The 18677-nt window shown below is 46.1% G+C and overlaps 1 protein-coding gene across 15 annotated transcripts in view; it reads right to left on the reverse strand.

The window, feature by feature from the left end:
• Positions 1-378: 378 nt before the first annotated feature.
• The window catches only part of DTNB (dystrobrevin beta), a 389020-nt gene continuing 370721 nt past the window's right edge, over positions 379-18677 (reverse strand). For 14 of the 15 annotated variants that reach the window (XR_012157855.1, XR_012157851.1, XR_012157853.1 and 11 more), the window contains 3 exons: positions 18567-18620; positions 10330-10365; positions 379-7991 (listed from right to left, as the gene is read on the reverse strand). Coding sequence is in view for 1 of the 15 variants with exons in the window: in XM_073335462.1 (XP_073191563.1) it covers positions 10361-10365; positions 18567-18620 (59 nt within the window). In the remaining 14 variants the exon portion in view is untranslated. Of the gene's footprint in view, positions 7992-10329; positions 10366-18566; positions 18621-18677 lie in introns of those variants that run through there. The other variant, XR_012157863.1, reaches the window with a different exon arrangement.

Genomic DNA, 18677 nt, shown 5'->3' on the forward strand with positions numbered 1-18677 from the left:
TCATGGCCATGAATTTGGTAGGGTCCTAACTATTGAATAACACTGAGCTCTGAGATCATCCAGGAAAGGAAGTATCTTGAAAGGCTGGGGCTTTAGGCCCTGACCCTGTCTAATGATCCTTACTGAGCACACAGATTAGTATGGAGTTGCAGGCTTCCCTGTCCCGAGCAGCTTTGGTTTGTTCCATGTGACCTGTATTAATGACAGATGTGCATGCTCTCCTGGCTCTGGTATTTAATATAAACACACAATGAACTGCAGGCAGATGCTTTCATTCTGCATGTTATTGTGGAGCAGTAAATTCATGTTAAAACATCTTCGCTGTTTCATGTACATCTCAAATCAATTTTTCTATGGTCACCACACAGACAAGAGACCCCACAAGGATGGGACTAATTTATTAAATATTTGGCAGATGACAGAACATGGCTTCCAGTTTACAGCTTTGTATTAGACACATTCCCAACATGTACAGAATCTCGTTTTTAACATTTATGTATGGAACACCCACACAGACATGCACTCAACCCCCCCCCACACACACACTCGCATGGACTTATTACACACACGCACACAGACACAGTTGCAAATAGTACAGCCATTCCACAGTGGTCTCGAATCCCAAGGCAGATTTCTATGCAGTACATGGAAGAAAAGGGTTTGGTCCCTGCCGGCTCGACTTGTGGCCACCAGACCGGATGCGAATGAGCCTGGCTTTGTCTACATCTAGGTGCTACAAGTTAGCAGGGTCTCTGAAGGAACTGGACATCCACTGAGCACACACACGCTGAAGTACTGTACGAGTGGCTGAAGCCAATCTTCTTCCTTTTATACATCACTGACAGAGAGTTTATGTGGAAAATAGCACGAGGGAGACCCCCGTCTGAGGGTACGCTGCTCCCAGTGCAGACTGCGCTGGCTGGGTCATGAAACTCCAGCTTCTGGTACCCAGGACTAAAGGGGAACTCTGCTCCCACCTCAGACGTTCACCTCCCCAACAAACACGAGGTGACACTGGCTGACGAACCCACGATTCCATCACAGAGCTGAAAAGTTTAGCTAGGACCAAAAAAAGGGTTTGTTTTAAACAGCAGTTCCCTTCCCTTGTGCAATGCTGGGCAGGGAGCCGGGTCAGCTCTGGCTTTCCTCATGGAATCTGTTGCTTTGGTTGGCCCCGCCCAGACAGCAGCTCTATAGACATTGCCATGGCAACTAACCTCGCATGTTGCCGTCCTGCTTCCACACCCCACCCGGGGCTCCCTCCCCAGCAGGCCAGGCAGGGGGAAGCGCTAATTCCTTCCCTGGGAATGGCTACGCTTTGCCCAGCTAGCGAACGGTTCTTGTTTTAAACCGGCAGTAAGATGCACTTCATAAAACCAAAGGAATTTTCCTTCCCTAGGTTAACAGCACAATGTACGAGCCTTCGCGGATTACTTGGAACATTTTATCATTCAATCTGACAGGCTGGTTGGCTGGGCTGAGCTGAGCGGACAAGGCGGTGCAGAAAGTGCACACCAACCTGTGTGTCTGGGTGTTCGCGCCCATCGCCAGGAAGGACGAGGCACCTGGGACATCAGAACCAGGGGACGGTGGGGGCTAGCAATGGAAACATGGGGGCTGATCTATATTTCTGCCCACACACATCATTCTGCTACACATCCTGGGAACCAATCTTCCCTGTAAACTGCATGCACATGGTGGGGGCTGGGGGGAGATGAAGGCAAGAGCGGGACCTGGAGTGTCTGTCGCACCCCTGGGATCAGGCTGGACAGTAAACAGGAACTGTAGTGATAGGGCCAGGACCAGGAGCAGCTATCCCTGGTGGCTGGCAAGAGACACGAACCTCTGGGACCTCCCTTCCCAGCCTGTAGCTGGCCACCCTCCTCTGCCCCCCTGCACTGAGTCTTACTCCCCATGCAGAGCGCGCATCCTGCTCCCCCTGCAATCCCTCCACCCCCCATTCAAAGTGAGCTTCCGCCACCTGTGGGAGGCATAATCTCCTCGCCACATCTCAGCCAGTTACAATCCTCAGACCAAGCCACAATTAATTGGGAGGCTTAGTCACCGCTCTTGTCTTTATGCTACAGTTCTGCACTGTGGACATACCTTCCGGTCACCTTCACTACACCTGTTTACACATAGCATAGTCCTTGGTCTGTGGCTGTGTCTTCACTGGAGACAGCCTCTTCTTTAATGAGTATCCATGTAAAACAAGAATTGGGGACATAGCCCCCCACCCAGCAACGAAGTTTCAGCCCCAGAGCATGTTCAAGCGTCCCTTACAAACAGAGCAGAGCCGGGATAAACTGTACTTTGTATGTGTGGCACTTCGGAGGGGTCATTTCTTAGAGAACAGAAGTAGGCCAGACTGCAGGAGTGACACGCACTTGGGTGCAGACAGGGAGCCCAAGGCCCCACCACACGCAGAGGTTGCCATAGTGAGGCTGTTGCCACCCTATGGCATTGCATTGTGAAGACAAGAATGGGTCCTTTTGGCCCCCTTCCACAAAAAAAACAACCCTTCACTGTTTTGTACAGTATTTGCTCAAAAAATGGGCCCTTTTCCCAGTGAAAACAAGGCTACTTTCAATTAAAAAATAGGATGGATTGAGCAGAGATGGCTGCAAAATATGAATTTTTGCCTGTTTCCAGCGTGAAAACAGGCATTTTGGTCAAAGCTCACCAAGACGTGAAATAGGAGGAGGGTGCAAAACAAACAGCCAACATTTCCACACCAAACATCACAGAGACAAGGTCACCAGTTGTTGAGCTTCACTGGAGACGGACAATGATTTCTGCAAAACGTCTCTCTTCTCCTGAGTACCTAGCCAGAGCCATGGCGATACTGCACATTAATGAGCAATGTGGCTTTGCACAATGGGCCTGATCAAAGCCTACTGAAGGTAATGCAAAGCCTCCCGTTGACTTCAATGGGCTTTGTATCAGGCCCTGTATCTTTTGCTCATGACTCTGATGTTATTACACATCCAGGAAAAAGTGTACAGGAACATGTGCAGAAAAAGCTCCACATCTGAAGGAAAAAAGGAAACATCTCTTTGGTGCATTTTTTCCCAATGGCAGCCTTTTGAAGCCGCTCAGGGGTGTGGAATGTCTGAAGGTGTCCCAGCAGAGATGGGCCAGAGGGCAGAGTGCGGGCGATACCTGCTTGACTGCAGTTCATTACATCAGTATCAATGCCGCATCTGTGTGGCCTGCTAGAGTTCTATAGGGTCTCTATATTACACACAGGATCAGAATTAGCTCTATTACATGGCTACTACTCCACTGACCTGGATGGAGTCGATCTGGTGTAGCAGAGAAGAATGTCACCCAGTCTCCAAAGGTTAAATTTTGAGTCCAGTGAGGACTAGCACAGATGGGTAGGACAGTGCTGTTTTCGCTGACATGTTAGAAACCGACTTAGTAAAGCGTGCGGGCATGTGTGACTAGCGTGGGGTAAAGCAAGGCCAGAGAAGACAGCCCTGTAAAATATATTAAAGCCTGGCCTGGAAGGTTGATCCCAGGGGCGTTAAGGCAGTTACTGCAAGGCAAACCATAGTTTATAAGCAGAGTTTCCAACGTTAGCATGTGTGAGTTATTTTCTTCCACATAACGGCATGTCATGTCACCACAGCAAGTGCTCTGCATTGGGGAGTGCAGAGCTATCCCAGGTGTCATGGCACATCACACAGGAATTACGCTGTGCTCACCAAGGGCTCGTCTATCCAGCGAGTTACTGCACGGCAAGCCACCGGGTGAATCTACCGCACTCCAGCTTGCCGCACAGCAACGTCCAGTGTGGGCGCTACTCCAGCACAGGGACTTTCACTGCGCTGAAGCCATGTCCCTGAGTGTGGCAAGCTGGTGTGCTGAAGATTCACACCCTGGCCTGCCGCCTAGTAACTTGCCATGCACACAAGTCCTGACATAAGTTCTCTCATGATGACATGCTGCAGGGGTTCCCAAAAGCTCTGGGCAACGGTACCCATTTAGTCACATTCAAAGCTTCCTCCTTCCCCTGAGCTGCTCATGCCATCAGGAGACGGGCATTTGGAGCAGTCTCATCTCCACAGCAGAGTGAAGGGAGAGCAAAGTGGCTGGAAGGTCGCTAGGAGGGCTCACCAAAGGTCTGAGTACTGAGTACCAATGAGCAGGACGCAGAGCTCCAGGTCCCCTCAGAGACATTCCTGTGTGACAGGTCATGACAACTGGCAATATCACAAGGTTGCTCTGCAGCCTCCTCGCCAGGTTCTCTTTAGGAATTGCTGGCTAGTGCTCCCTAGCAGCACTACGGCAACAGGATAAGGCTGGATGCAAACCTTGTTCCGGACTCAGCACAAATGGCAGTGAAGCTCTCGGGAGTGTACCAGGTTAATGAGGACAAATGTAACTGAAGTTTAGGCCTTAATGATCACACATGGGGAAATGGCCTTGGAGTTTGTAAATGACCCATTGGTGCTCTGCTTCCTGACACTTAATTCCCTAGTTCACCATTCCTACTTCAGGGAGAATTAAAATTGTAAGGTGCTTGGGGAAAAAAGCCACGTTTTCCCAGCTACTCTAGCATGAGAGTGACATAGAAATGGCTTCTGTGCAAGAGGTGGTCAGGTAAACCAACGACATCCCCTCGGTATCACATCCTGTAAGACAGGCTTACAGTATAACTGAAAATCAACCTGCAGACCCCCTCATTACAATAATATGAAGCATTTGCTGAATGCTTTGTAGACTAAAACATATGGCACTGTGGGTGAGGTAATCCAGAAGCATGGCACACAGGGTCACAATTAATATACACAGACTATGCACTGTCTCTGGCTGTAAAAGCCCATTGATCCTGTCAAGAGTTATACGAACAAAAAGCAGATGCCACAGCTTTCTGCAGAAATGACGTGTTTCACTGCATAGTGGAGCTTGCCTATTCAATCACAGAGTTCAGCGTAAAGAGAAGAGTAAGCCAACTCTCTAATTGTCTGATACAGAAAATGCTGTCACAGGTTCCTTAGCTGAGCTTACAACAGGCTAGGACGTGATCATTGTATTGTAATGTCTGCGGGCAAGTGAAATTAGCTTCCTGGAACTTTGATAGAGGAAATGCTCCTCCTTTTATAGTAGGCAGCAAACAACAAAACTAAGGAAGTGCCTTTGGTCCTGGTGGTGCTGCTCAATCGCTATTCCACTGAAGGGGGGTTATCATAACCTCTCGCTATCTGCAACCTGTGACCAAAGCACCCTGCCTGTCCTTCGGGATGGAGGGTGCTATAGATATGTAGCATCACCATCATCATACTATAGTTACCTCATCTCCCAGCTTCCACACACTAGGGCCTTATCCACTACAGTTACCACTAGTTCAACTCTACTGGTGAGAGCCCCAGTGCAGATAAGGTGGTGGCAACCACTGCTGTTTTAACCACTGTCATGTAGATCTGTTACAGTGTAGACAGCCTATAGGGACAGATAGTCCCTTTCTTGTAGGGAGAAGTGTATTCACCTCCAAGAGCTGCAAAAACTACCAGCTAGAGTGGAAGTTTCAGCCTCTAAATATTAGACTAATGGTGGCAAAAAAAAGTGAGGCGGTGGAAAATGAATAAAAAGGAAAAACTTAAAAAAAGAACGAGCAGCTATTTGGTTTGTCCATGTACCTTGCTTTCATGCTGTAATCATGTGACAGAAAAGCTGCAGTATGCACTGTTGTTGTAGCCATGTTGGTCCCAGGATATTAGACATGGTGGGTGTGGTGCTAGCTTGAAAGCTTCTCTCTCACCAACAGAAGTCGGTCCAATAAAAGATATCCCCTCACCCACCTTGTCTGTCTAGAAAAGCTGTAAATCATAGTCACTGGCTGATGTACAGCGTCTCCCCTTCCACTGTAACTCTCACCCAGATTTCTCATTTAGGGGAGAAAAACATATGTTTTCATTTGGAACATCCTAAAGGCAAAAACTTTCACCTACTCCTCTCCCAGACTTACTGTACCACATACTGCCTATTTCCAGCTTATCTTCAGCATCCACCAAGGCCTATTCTAGTTCACAATTCATATTTCCTTCCACAAAGATTTCCGCACACAGCTTTGGCAGTGGTTATTGAAGTTAAATGTGAAGAGGACCTTTGCCTGTCTGAAAGCAGGCTTGGTGGGTGTGACAGAGTGATCCCAGGTACTTGATGCTGTTGCTGGTCCATTCACAGTTGGAGCAATGGAAACTTAGAATCATAGAATATCAGGGTTGGAAGGGACCTCAGCAAGTCATCTAGTCTAACCCCCTGCTCAAAGCAGGACCAATCCCCAATTTTTGCCCCAGATCCCTAAATGGCCCTCTCAAGGATTGAGCTCACAACCCTGGGTTTAGCAGACCAATGCTCAAACCACTGAGCTATCCCTTCCCCCCTTATCAGATGCCAGCATTTTATTAATCTGACCTTCGGCATCAAGGTGGTAAGTAGGGGAAGAAGTGCATGAAAATCAAGGACAAAAAAGAGGGTCCACAGTGAAGATACGATGAAGCCACAGTCAGAATGTCTCTAAGCCCCGATGGCCTCCTGTCTATACCGGCAGGCCCTTGAGCAGGCCACTAGCAAAACTTTCATCCTTTAAAATTCCAGCACACACATCCCTTTCTTGCATCTGTATAGCCGCAATCAGAGTAATGTCTGGGTAACGATTCAGCTAATCATACTGAAAGCGTACAAAGACAGCTACGAACCCTTCCAAGTGTGTGGTGTTTGGCAGGCTAAAGCTAACACACTGAACCAGGTTATCCTCACTTTTCTTTCCTTCTTGACAGCTCATTCACAATATTTATATTTGACTAAACTTGTGGCCACCATGTATGTTTATTTTCTCTCCCCCAAAGAGTTATAGGTACCTAACGAGCACTTTCCTCCCAGAACCAGCATTGCATCTCGGATGAGACAGGGAGAAAAGCTGGGAGTTGGTTTCAGGGTTTATCACTCCATTCCATTCATCGCCCTTGATAAATATTTATAGATGCATTAGGGCACTCAGCTCTTCTGCTAAAAATAACATTCCTAAGCACCAAGAAAAAAGTAAAATAAAATAAAATCACTAGTGATTGGAACTGATTACAATGTTTTCTAAGTAGCTACAAAACTAGAGTCTAGCAAGGATCCAGGTAGTAGTGAGTTTCAAACCTCCGACTACACAATGTTGTTATTTCTCCTTAAATTTAAATAAAAATATACTTGCTTCTTGCAAATGAATGTGCAGGCACTAATCTGAACCTAGCAGTGGTCATCCCTGAATTCCCTTGCTTGCCAAGAACCATTCAAGTAATTTTTAACAGAGTCTAAACGAAAAATACAGAGTTGGGAATCCCCAGGAGGCATCTCATCCAAGTTTTATGGTCCTAATTACAGCCATTCCCCTCTCCTTGCTCTGCATTCCTCTACTCTTGGCATGCCCTGTCATTTACTCTCAGAATGACATGCAGTATCAAACACTATGGCAACCAAACATTAATAGACAGAGTGGTATTTTTAGAAAGTGTGTGTTTTTAAAGGATTTGTACTCAGAGTTCCCTTTGTATTACACACAGGAAAACTCAAACGGTTTAAAATCCATTTTACATGCACATCCAAGATCAAAGGTCATGAGTGAAACCACCAGCGCATGATGAGATGACACTGCTCGGGTAGGAAATCAGAAGAGATCAGTGCACTTTACAAGAGAACAGTTTTCTTTTGAAACCTTCCATAAAAACACTTTGTTGAATTTTTGATGGGGCATTGTCCGATTAGCATTGGCAAACACCTATGAAAATAGTACATGCAATAATCTAAGAGGAAAATGCCCAGAGGGAAAGCGCTTCAGTCAGTTAAAAGAAAGCTGCTTTCCCTTCCCTTACAGCAGGTGGTTGGTTGTGATCTTTCACAGTTGCACAATGGTGTATGTATCAGTTGAAACATGCCTCTTCCAAAGGATGTGGAGACTTCGTTAGAACATGAGCTCGCTTCATAACCCTCTGTGCCTGTGCCATTGGAAATACACACAACAGTTAGTGAGAAACACTTTCCATATGGACAGCATAATTCAAACTTGTGCATATGTTGTAAGGAAATGACAGTTACTTACCAGTAACTGGAGTTCTGCACATTCACATTCATGGGATCAGGGTTTCTATACTGTGAGCTTCCAGAATCTTCTGGCAAGCAGTGTCTGTTGGGGCCACTCACCCCCACCCCTGGAAGTGGGTCCAACCACTCTTCAGTTCCCTCCTAGTACCAGAATTCCTACTCTAGGACTGTCATGAACTGGGGAAACTGGGATGGGGAGTGTGAATTCTCCAGTCAGCAGTGCCAGGTCCTCAGTACTACACTAGGTCAGAGTCGAAGTGCGCTGGATCCTTGGCACCGGACTTAGCTGACCAGGATAGATCCAGAGACCTGCCATCTATGCCAGTCAGACAGCCTGTATGGAGAACATCTCTCCAAAGTCGCTGCTGGACTTACAGAAACCAGCCTTAGACAACAGTCCGAAGAGAAGTCCCTGTCAGCAAGGGGGCGAGGCAGCTCTCCAGCCTTTGAAGGTCCTGATATTGCCCCTGTTGCATGGACTTTCCTCCTCTCTTTTACACAAAGCCTGACTGACTGCCAATCTAACTGCAAAAACAGCTTCCAAGGGGCAGAAAGAAGAAAAACCAACAAGGGAATCGTCGAGGACACTGGGTGGGATCGGAGCCCACTGAACTTTGTGTGGCCAGACAGAATGGAACTGGATTTACACCCTCAGGAGCCTTCATGAGGGGCAGTGAACAGCAACAACACCGCTCACCAGAAGATTCCAGAAGCTCATGGCATAGGTACCTTGATCGCACATGTGGGAATGTGCAGAGGCCACTTGAAGGAGAACAACTAGATTTTAAAGGTGACTTGTAAGTTATTCTTCTTTAAAAAGGGCTTGGGTCCTTTTTTGAGTCACCATGAAGGACACAGAAAGCCTGGAAGGGGACTGGTTGGTATATTTCTATTTGTTTTTTAATTTAGCAATGCCAGGAATGTCAGCTCTGGTCCTTCCCAGGTTTGCTGGAGGACCTGTTGGGGGCTGCAGAGGATTGTTAGCGTTCAACTTTACACGGATGGTTGAAGGTGTTGAATCTTTAACAGAGATGTTCTTCTCTCCAAAATGGTAGCTAATCATTGTAAGTAATTAGGTATTAACAAAAACAAACAAAAAGTGTTTTTAAGCAGTCTGGTTAACAATCCCCTCCCCTCACCACTGCTCGACTTTCAACCTTGTGATAACTCTCCAGTTACCAGACACGTTCCCAGGCTAAACAGGAGCTGAATTTCTAATGTAAAAACAACCCTCCTCCTCCCCAGAATCCTCCGCTGCTCTCAGGCTGCCTTAATCCATATAAAAACCCCAACCCCCCAAAAATGCACAGGCCCCATTTTTCTCCCATTGCAAGTCACCTTAGATGACAATTTTGGTTTTGCTGTGTGGATTGAGAAACTTTTTTCACACAGCCCACTGAACAGATGTTAAGGACTTGGGCCCACTATGTACATGGGCTGAGTTTGAACTGCTAACTTAGAAGATAAAGTCTGTTTTTCTCCTGCCCACTTCTCATAGCTCTAGTCCTCTGACCTGGTGTGGCCTGGAAACAGAAACCTGGAAATGAAAGACTGCATATCCCATTCCCAGTCCCCTGAGCTAACCACTTCTGGATTATGATGTGTGTCTCCCAGGTGATGTTTCTCTGCTACAGAAGTTCTCCCCTTTCCTCACTGAACATGGTGAAAGATCACCTTTTGTGGGTATGCCAAATATCATGTGACGGCCTCCTACAGGCTTTTCACATGGAGGAAGATAAAGATCTTATTCAGGTTTTTCAGGGGCATCATCAACACAGGATCCAGTCTTTTACTGTTACGGTTATCGCACCCTTCCCCACCACCTGTGATGTCCTTTTATAAGCTAGATTGTGAGCTCTCTGGGTTAGGAACTGTATTTTTACTGCATGTTTGTACAGGTAACTAGAGCAATGGGTCCTGTTGCCTGACCTAAGCCTCTAAGTGCTCCTGCAGCACGAACAATAAGAGAATAATGATCCTCAACCTGCTCTCACTGAAGTTAATAGAAGTTTTCCCACTAATTTAAATGGAATCATGATTGGGTTTTAGAGTGAAAACCTGACACTTTAAAGAGGATGTGCAGTAACAGACCAATGGGGAATATTCTCCATCTTGTACATGAATATAAATAAGGAAAAGAACAATGTCAGGTTATGAGTTAGTCAGTCATATCCGTTACAGCAGCATGAATGGAGCAGGGTCTTTGGGAAGAAGAAAGATCCCCATACTTACTTGAATTACTGTACAGTCTGGGTTCTTCCATCTAACCTGCAACACATGGGGAGAGGGGGAGGAGGGGGAAATTTATAAGGCAGGTAACTGACTGCAACAAAATGAAAAAAAAACAACCCAACCAATGTTGCACTTATAGGGCACCTCTCATCCCAGGAATGCAAACTTTACAGGCAATGAATTAAGTCTCTCAAACTCCTTTGGGGTATGGAAGGTAAAGAACAGTTACTTACCTTATAGTAATTGTCTTTCTTCAAGATGCGTTGTCTACATGGATTCCACTCTACGTGCACTCCATGCACAAGAGATCACATTATTTTGGCTGGCAGTGTCCATTGGGGCCAGACCTGCACCCTAGATGTCCTCACCACCCCCACCCGAGAGCATAAAGGGAAGAACAGTCCTAACAGCCCCTCAGTTACCTCACCAATACAGAATCCCAGAGGAGTAGGACTCCATAGTAGCAGAGAAGGAGGGTGGGTTGTGGAATCTTTGTGGACAACATATCTTGGAAAACGAGTTATCAAAGGTAAGTAACCATTCTTTCTTCTTTGCGTGATTGTCCACATGAATTCTACTCTTGGTGACTAACAAACAGTTATAAATTCATGGTACTCCCCATCTTGAATACTGCGTGCAGATGTGGTCGCCCCTTTTAAAAAAAGATATATTGGAATTGGAAAAGGTTCAGAAAAGGGCAACAAAATGATTAGGGGTATGGAACAGCTGCCATGTGAGGAGCGATTAATAAGACTGGGACTTTTCAGCTTGGAAAGAGATGACTAAGGGTGGATTCGATAGAGGTCTATAAAGTCATGGTTGGTGTGGAGAAAGTGAATAAGGAAGAAGTGTTATTTACTCCTTCTCATACCACAAGAACTAGGGGTCATCAAATGAAATTAATAGGCAGCAGACTTAAAACAAACAAAAGGAAGTGTTTTTTTCCCCACACACTGCACAGTCAACCTGTTGAACTCCTTGCCAGAGGATGTTGTGAAGGCCAAGACTATAACAGGGTTCAAAAAAGAACTAGATAAGTTCATGGAGGAGAGGTCCATCAATGACTATCAGCCAGGCTGGGCAGGGATAGTGTCCCTAGCCTCTGTTTGCCAGAAGCTGGGAATGAGCAACAGGGGATGGATCACTTGATGATTCCCTGTTCTGTTCATTCCCTCTGGGGCACCTGACCTTGGCCACTGTCAGAAGACAGGATACTGGGCTAGATGGACCTTTGGACTGACCCAGTGTGGCCGTTTTTATGTTCTTGTGTACTGTTTGCTTAGAGGTGGGTAATAGGAGTCCTACTTAACCAGTGACTTCAGGACAGCGCTACTAAAGCGGACATCCAATTTGGAAGTCTCTACCAAAGAACAGCATCTTGTGAATGTAGAACTGATATACATGTAGCTGCTCTATAGATTTCGGAAATAGGGACATTCTTCAAACAGGAAACAGAGGCTGCCTGAGCTCTAGGGGAATGAGTTCCAACATGAGGAGGTTGCTCTAATTTGGAAAACTCGTAACATGTTCTTATACATGTGGAGACCCATTTAGAGAATTTCTGAGAGGATACTGCCTTATATCCTATCTGCAAAGGCTACAAGGTGTCAAAGTCTAGGTGTGCTCCTACATGACTTCATCTTATTAGGGTAGTATGATTAGTACAATAATGCCCTTACTACTATTTCATGATGTTTAGCTTCCCCTGGAATTGAGTGAGTGTTAGGGAATAAAAATGGGATATGAATAAATTGGTTCTTGTGGAACTCCAAACTACCGCAGGCAGGAACATGGGATGAGGCCTAAGGATGACCCTGTCCTTATGAGACATGATATAAGAGGGACCCACCACAAGGTTCTCTCCCCACCCTTCGAGCTGGTGTAAAAAGTTATTTTAAAAGGTAGCTTTCATTGGTAAGTGGTGTAGGGAACAGTTTACTAAGGGCTCCAATAGGGGACATAAGAACAGTCACACTGCGTCAGACCAAAGGTCCATCTAGCCCAGTGTCCTGTCTTTTGACGGTGGCCAATGCCAGGTCAGGCTTGATAAAGCCCTGGCTGGGATGATTTAATTGGGGATTGGTCCTGCTTTGAGCAGGAGGTTGGACTACATGACCTCCTGAGGTCCCTTCCAACCCTGATATTCTATGATTCTATGATTCTTTAATCAAATGGAGAACGACATACGAAGAACCAATGGCACTGTTTTATGGAGCCCAAGTGCCTGGGATGGAATCTCAGCTCTCTGTGTGCCCCTGGAGAGAAACTATGGGAGGACTGATGTTTAGCTGCATCTTTCCTTTCAGGGTCTGAGGAGGAACAATTTTAGGTAGACTTCTCTAGCTTTAGGAGTTTGTTTTCAGTAGGAGCAACTTATGGACCATTGGCTCCGGGACATGTCCCTCTCCAAGACAAAACAAGCATTGGGAATGCCCATCTTTAAACGTCATTGAAGCTTCAGGTTTTGAACCCTAAGGATTTTGGTTCTGACATCGTATTAGAGACCCTCTGTGGGGAGTAGGGATAGAGGTGGTCCTGGCTTAAAAACTAAATATCTGATTTTAAAATGTTTGGTTTTTTTGGTGCCAGTAGCAAAAAGACTAACAGTACTAACTAACTGTACTAAAGACTAACTATCATCTAGGGCGCAGGCATGTGCTCATCAAATACTGCTGGCCAAACTCTCACGCCTGGGTGCGTGTTCACCCCACACAGGACTGGAAGGGGCTAAGGTGGCCAGGTAGACCTATTAACTGCACCTGCAGGAAGAGCCAGGAAGCAGGGAATTGAGGGCAAGCAGGTTCAGCTGGGCAGGAACAGGCATGGCCCATTAACACCTCTGCAGTCATAGGAGAAAAAGGGGGTCAGAGAGCTACAGATCGTTGTAATAAGCCATATATCCAGTGTCTCTGTTCAGTCCATGATTTTAGTATCTAGCAGAGTAATGAATTTAAGTTGCCAGGCTCATCTTTTGAAAGTGTTGTGCAGGTTTCCTTTGACTGCGAAATCCTTAACAAACATCACATCCACCATAATCTCTCCATTGCGGAGAGGACAGCCGTGAGGTCCCTGAAATCTAACCACTGGACAGTGATCAAAGCAGCAGACAAAGGGGGTTCCACTGTATTTATCAATCGTGATGACTACATTAACAAGGCCAACCCACAGCTGTCCAATACTGCCTACTATGAAGAATTTAGAGAAGACCCCACACCACAATTTACCCAGGAACTTATGGATGTCATCAAATCCTTCCCCCAAACAACTCCAAGAGAAACTCTACAAACACATCCCCCACAAACTCACCCAGGGACCTTCGACATGCTCCCAACATACACAAGCCAGGGAATCCTGGCAGACCCATTGTATCTGGCCACGGCACTCTGACTGAAGGAATATCAGGACTCATAGAAACCATCCTCAAACTATTCACCACAGAAAGGGCCAACTACCTCCAGGACACAACCGACTTCCTCCTCAAACTCTGCAAAATTAACAGCATCCCTCAGAACACCATCCTCACCACCATGGATGTCACTTCCCAATACACCATTGTCCCTCACAATGACAGCATAGCTGCCTGCCTCAAATATTTGCAAGTCAGTGGACAACCCCCTAAAGCCCCTCTGACCTCACACTACTGGTGGTCACCTGCCACCTCACACTGGAGCCCAGATGCAGTATCATCGAACAACTACAACCCATATGCGACGGGGACCCCATTCTGAAAGAAAACTTTCCTGAACCCCTACTTCTGGCCTTTAAACAACCCCCAACCCCTCCAAGCTCATCATCAGAAACAAGCTCCCCACAGACAAGGACACCAATTCAAAGTGACACCAGACCCTGTCAGAACAACAGATGCAAAACCTGCAGACATTTCTCCAGTTCTACAACGATCAGCACCTCACACTGCATACTTTTCAAAATCCATGGGTCCTACACATGCTTATCACAACATGTGATATACCTCATCCAGTGCACTAAATCCCTCAATAAGAATTATGTGGGTGAAACCAGACAATCACTCTGCTCTCAAGTGAACTCACACGGGAAAATGATAAAAGACAAAAACTCCCTATTCCCTGTGGGTGAACACTTTTCACAAAGCGATCACTCTATATCTGACCTCTCAGGCCTCATCCTCAAAGAAAACCTGCACAACACTCTCAAAAGACAAGCCTGGGAGCTTAAATTCATTACTCTGCTAGACACTAAAAATCATGGACAGAACAGAGACACTAGATATATGGCCTATTACAACTATCTGTAACCCACCAACCCCCTCTTTTTCTCCTATGACTCTACCTTGAACGGTTTCTTACAATAGATGCTAACAACTTATGTTAAACAATCTGTTTCACCTTGCATTTTGCTGTGATGCGGGGAGTTCCTTCCCCAGACCAGAAGAAGAGCTCTGTGTGGCTCGAAAGCTTGTCTCTCTCACCAACAAAAGTCCAATAAAAAATATTACCTCATTGACCTCTAATGGTAGCCCAGCAAGTCAAGAAGGACTGGGAATTATGTATTGGCAAAGTCAGTTCAAACATTAGCCGAGGGTTCATTGTGTACTGAAGGCATAGGCAAAAATGGTACCTAGAAGTTACTGCAGTAACTGGCATGCTAGAAATACATGCACAGATTAAAAAAAGATTAGCGAATGTAGGGTAAATGAAACAGATTACTGCTGGTGGACTCAAACAACTACTTCTTACTGTTCAGTGATGACTCATAAGAATCTTCAAACTCCCTCTCTTCCCCCTATTTTCCATGCAAGGTACATTACACATTTGGAAAAAGAGAGTGAACATCTAATAAGCATCCAAAATATCTAATTAAAGAAAAAGATTCTAGGGATAAGAGCCTTGTATGATTTAAAGCCAACATGATATTACCTTCAAAAACTGTTGATTTCACTGAAGTCAGATGTGTTATTGCTAGTAAAAGAAAATCCAAAAGCCCAAACAAGCCTATCATTTCAACTAGTGATGGGCAAACTTCAGAGGAGTCAGAGAAGCCCCAAACATCTGGCTGCTCCTGTAACCCTAAAACCCCCACAATACCAACTGGCAAAGGTTTTCACTATTCTGTAACAGCAACTCCTATCAGGCCTGACAAACTCACTACACCTGACACTGCTTTCAGAGTATTTACCCAAGTGTCTTGTGAGGTATCAAACTAAAGCCAACACCACACTGCTTATAATATTACTATGAAATGTATATACTGACATTATACAAGGAATCTTCTTTGCTTGTGTATAAAAATTATGCTTTCAAGTCTGTAACAAGGCAGAGTGGATGAACAGGTCATCTGCCAGACAAAAGCATGTCTCTTCAGCTATCCCGGTCTCTGAGGTAAATTAAGCATGGTAAAGACGACACAAAGGAAGCCCCATTTCAATGTCGAGTCAACAGGAAAAACAGGTTAATGAGGGATGCAAACTCAACAGGTGAGCACCCCAGAGTATGAACCCCAGGCAGTTACCCTGACTCTGGGAACAAGGAGAACGGCCTTTGGGAAATATACGGAGAAGCAAAAGGACATGGTTATCCATTTCACTGAGCACACCCTTGGCAGAGGGGGATGGTTTGGGAAGGAATGGATCCTGGATTCAATGAAAACCAGTAAACTCTGCAGAGAGACTTTGAGGGTGAGAAACTACATTAGACAAGGGTTGTGGTCTACTAAGTCTTAGACTTGGTCTACACTAGCAAATTAGGTCTGTTAACTAAGTTGGTCAGGGATGTGAAAAATCCACACCCCTGATTAGTGCAATTAAGTCAACCTAAGACCCTGTGCAGTTATTCCATCGATCTAGCTACTGCCTCTCAGGGAGGTGGATTACCTACGCCCATGGGAGAGCCCTTCCTGTTGGCATAGGTAGTGTCTACACTGAAGTGCTGCAGCAGTGCAGCGGTGCTGGTGCAGAATTTTAAGGGTAGACAAGCCCGTAGTCTCCAGAATGAGTGTTACACTTCTGTTGTGTTTGTAACCATTTCTGTTTCCATTATTCTTACTCAATACTAACTTGAATCTGTGACTCTCTGTTCTTTGTTGTGTGGCAAGATGGCCGATGTTAGTATGGTGGGTCCTGCGCTTTTCTTGGCAGGGGGGCTAAGACGCCACCTCTTGCCCCTGCTCTTGGGCCACTGAGGTCCCCGCTAGTGGCCCGGGAAGGTGGTAGAGGAGGGAAGTGGGGGAGGGGTCTGGGTTTGCTCCTCACTCTGAGTCCCAGCCCCTCTCAACCCCCGCAGGTTCTTACCCTCTTCCCCTTTGGGTGGGGAACCTTTGGTCCTTAGATGCTGTGGGAGGGAGTCTCCCTCGCCTGCCAGGGCAGGGTCTCCCTGACTTTGGTTCTCTGGTTTTTCAAATCTTACAGCACACCTCCAAGCTCCAGTCCTCTCTCCTTCCTCCTCCTCCCATGACTGCCTGAAGCAGGGGGTTTTATTAGGTTCCTGACAGGGCTTAATTGACTGCAGGTGCTCCACTTAACCTGTAGCAACCCTCCCTAGTCTACAGGGAACCACACCTTAATTAGCCTAGGGCTTATATATTTCCCCTCTACCACTGCTCCCTGGCCCTCCTGTAACACAGCTGATAAATATATTTGTTTTTACTATACATAGATTACAGTGCTGTGTTGACATAAAGTGTGAAACCTGAATCATAATCTTCCAGCTGTGTATCTCTCTTTGGGAGGCAGCTTACTTGGTAATTTCTGTGAGCGTCCAGTGACAGGGGCTGGATGCTGCAGGGGAATGCTCTTCATGAGAGGCGCAGGGATTTGGGTGCATCTAAGGCAGTCTGCAAAGCAAGATAGGCCTGACAGAGTCCTGAGGACAGTGTCTGAATGGTTTAAAGGCTGGTGCTGTACAAGAGGTGACACCCAGCTACCATAAGAAAAAGTCCCTCACGCTGGAGAAAGGAGGTAACAAGGTGACTCTCAATTCTGGGTGCCCTGAGAAAGGGTCACACCTTCTCAGTACCTATTTGGCCTGGAGATCTTGTGAGAACAGTCTCTTGTGTGAAATGTCATCCCAGCCAGAAGCAGGAAGTGAAGAGGTGCACGGAACGATAAAGAATAAAAATCCAACATTGTCAAAGCTCAGCAAAGATTTGTCTCAGGTGAGACATGAATGTTTGAACTGATACTTGTCTAATCCAAATCTCTTTGTCCAACCTTAATTTAAACGTGGAAAGTGCGAGCAATCAGCTCCACAAGCAAATCAGTGTCACACTTAGGGGCACAGCCTGAACTGAAGAACCTCAGTGCAATCGAGACTCAGTGCAACTACTGTAAATTCCTTTCCTGGCAAAGAGGGAAGAAGAGGTGGTGGCAAATACCTTCACCCAAGCACCCATGGCCACACCAGGATAAGGGGTTTTCTGTTCAGTCATTTGAGGAAGGCACAGGTGAAACCCCCAAACCAAAGTCCAGTGACTGGTATTCCACTCCCCACACCGCTCGCCTGGGTTTTCTTTCTCCTGAGCCCTGTTAGATAGGGGATCATTGGTCCACCCACACAACAATGTTGTGACAGCCCCACGTTACTTCCACATCCTTAGAAGCCAGAGGAAGAGCTACCTGGGGAGGATTAGTTCTAGCTACACTTAGAATCATGGGATTAGACCTACTGTAAGAGGCCTCATTTTGCCGCCTGTGCAGGACTGTTCTCAGCAGAATATTGCTGAACACTGTGTCCAGACATGTTTTAAATGCCTCAACCCACAAGGCTTTTCTGCTTCCCTTGGGTGACAATTCCACAGCCTCGCACACCCAATTTCCAGAAACTTTCCTGATAATTCAGCCTCCATTTTCTATATCTAACCTCACACCATTAAAAGTTCCTCTTGTACCATTCAGAGTAACTCCTTTCCTGCCATGCTTATACTTGTACATGGCCACTTGCTGAAAGAAAATATTTCAATACATCTGAATACAGAGACAATGGAAACCTGGACATTACTAGTGTCCCAAGCAATGGCAGAAATGGAGAGAGCAAACACATAACAGGGCAGTGAGAGGAACAGAAAGACAAGCCTGATGGGCCCAGCTGAGTGTCTGGAGGAGGTGTAACAGCAACAAGGAGCCTCCATAAACTGCCCAAACCCAAAGCCATTACATGAACACCTCTGCAGTGCTTGGCACACTGAAGTGGAGACTTTGCAGACACACTCTAATCTCAGACACAGAAATAAATGGGAAAAGTGTTTTACAGCTGAGATCCTTTTACCTCTGTCCTTGCCATTCTGCATCTTTTCCTCTTCTTCTTCACCTACTTCCTCTGCTTCAAAAACAAACAAATGTCAGACAAACACGCATGGAAACGAGTTGCTAGAAAGCG

This window comes from Lepidochelys kempii, chromosome 3 (genome assembly GCF_965140265.1).
Source record: "Lepidochelys kempii isolate rLepKem1 chromosome 3, rLepKem1.hap2, whole genome shotgun sequence".
In the NCBI taxonomy this organism is placed as follows: Eukaryota; Metazoa; Chordata; order Testudines; family Cheloniidae; genus Lepidochelys; species Lepidochelys kempii.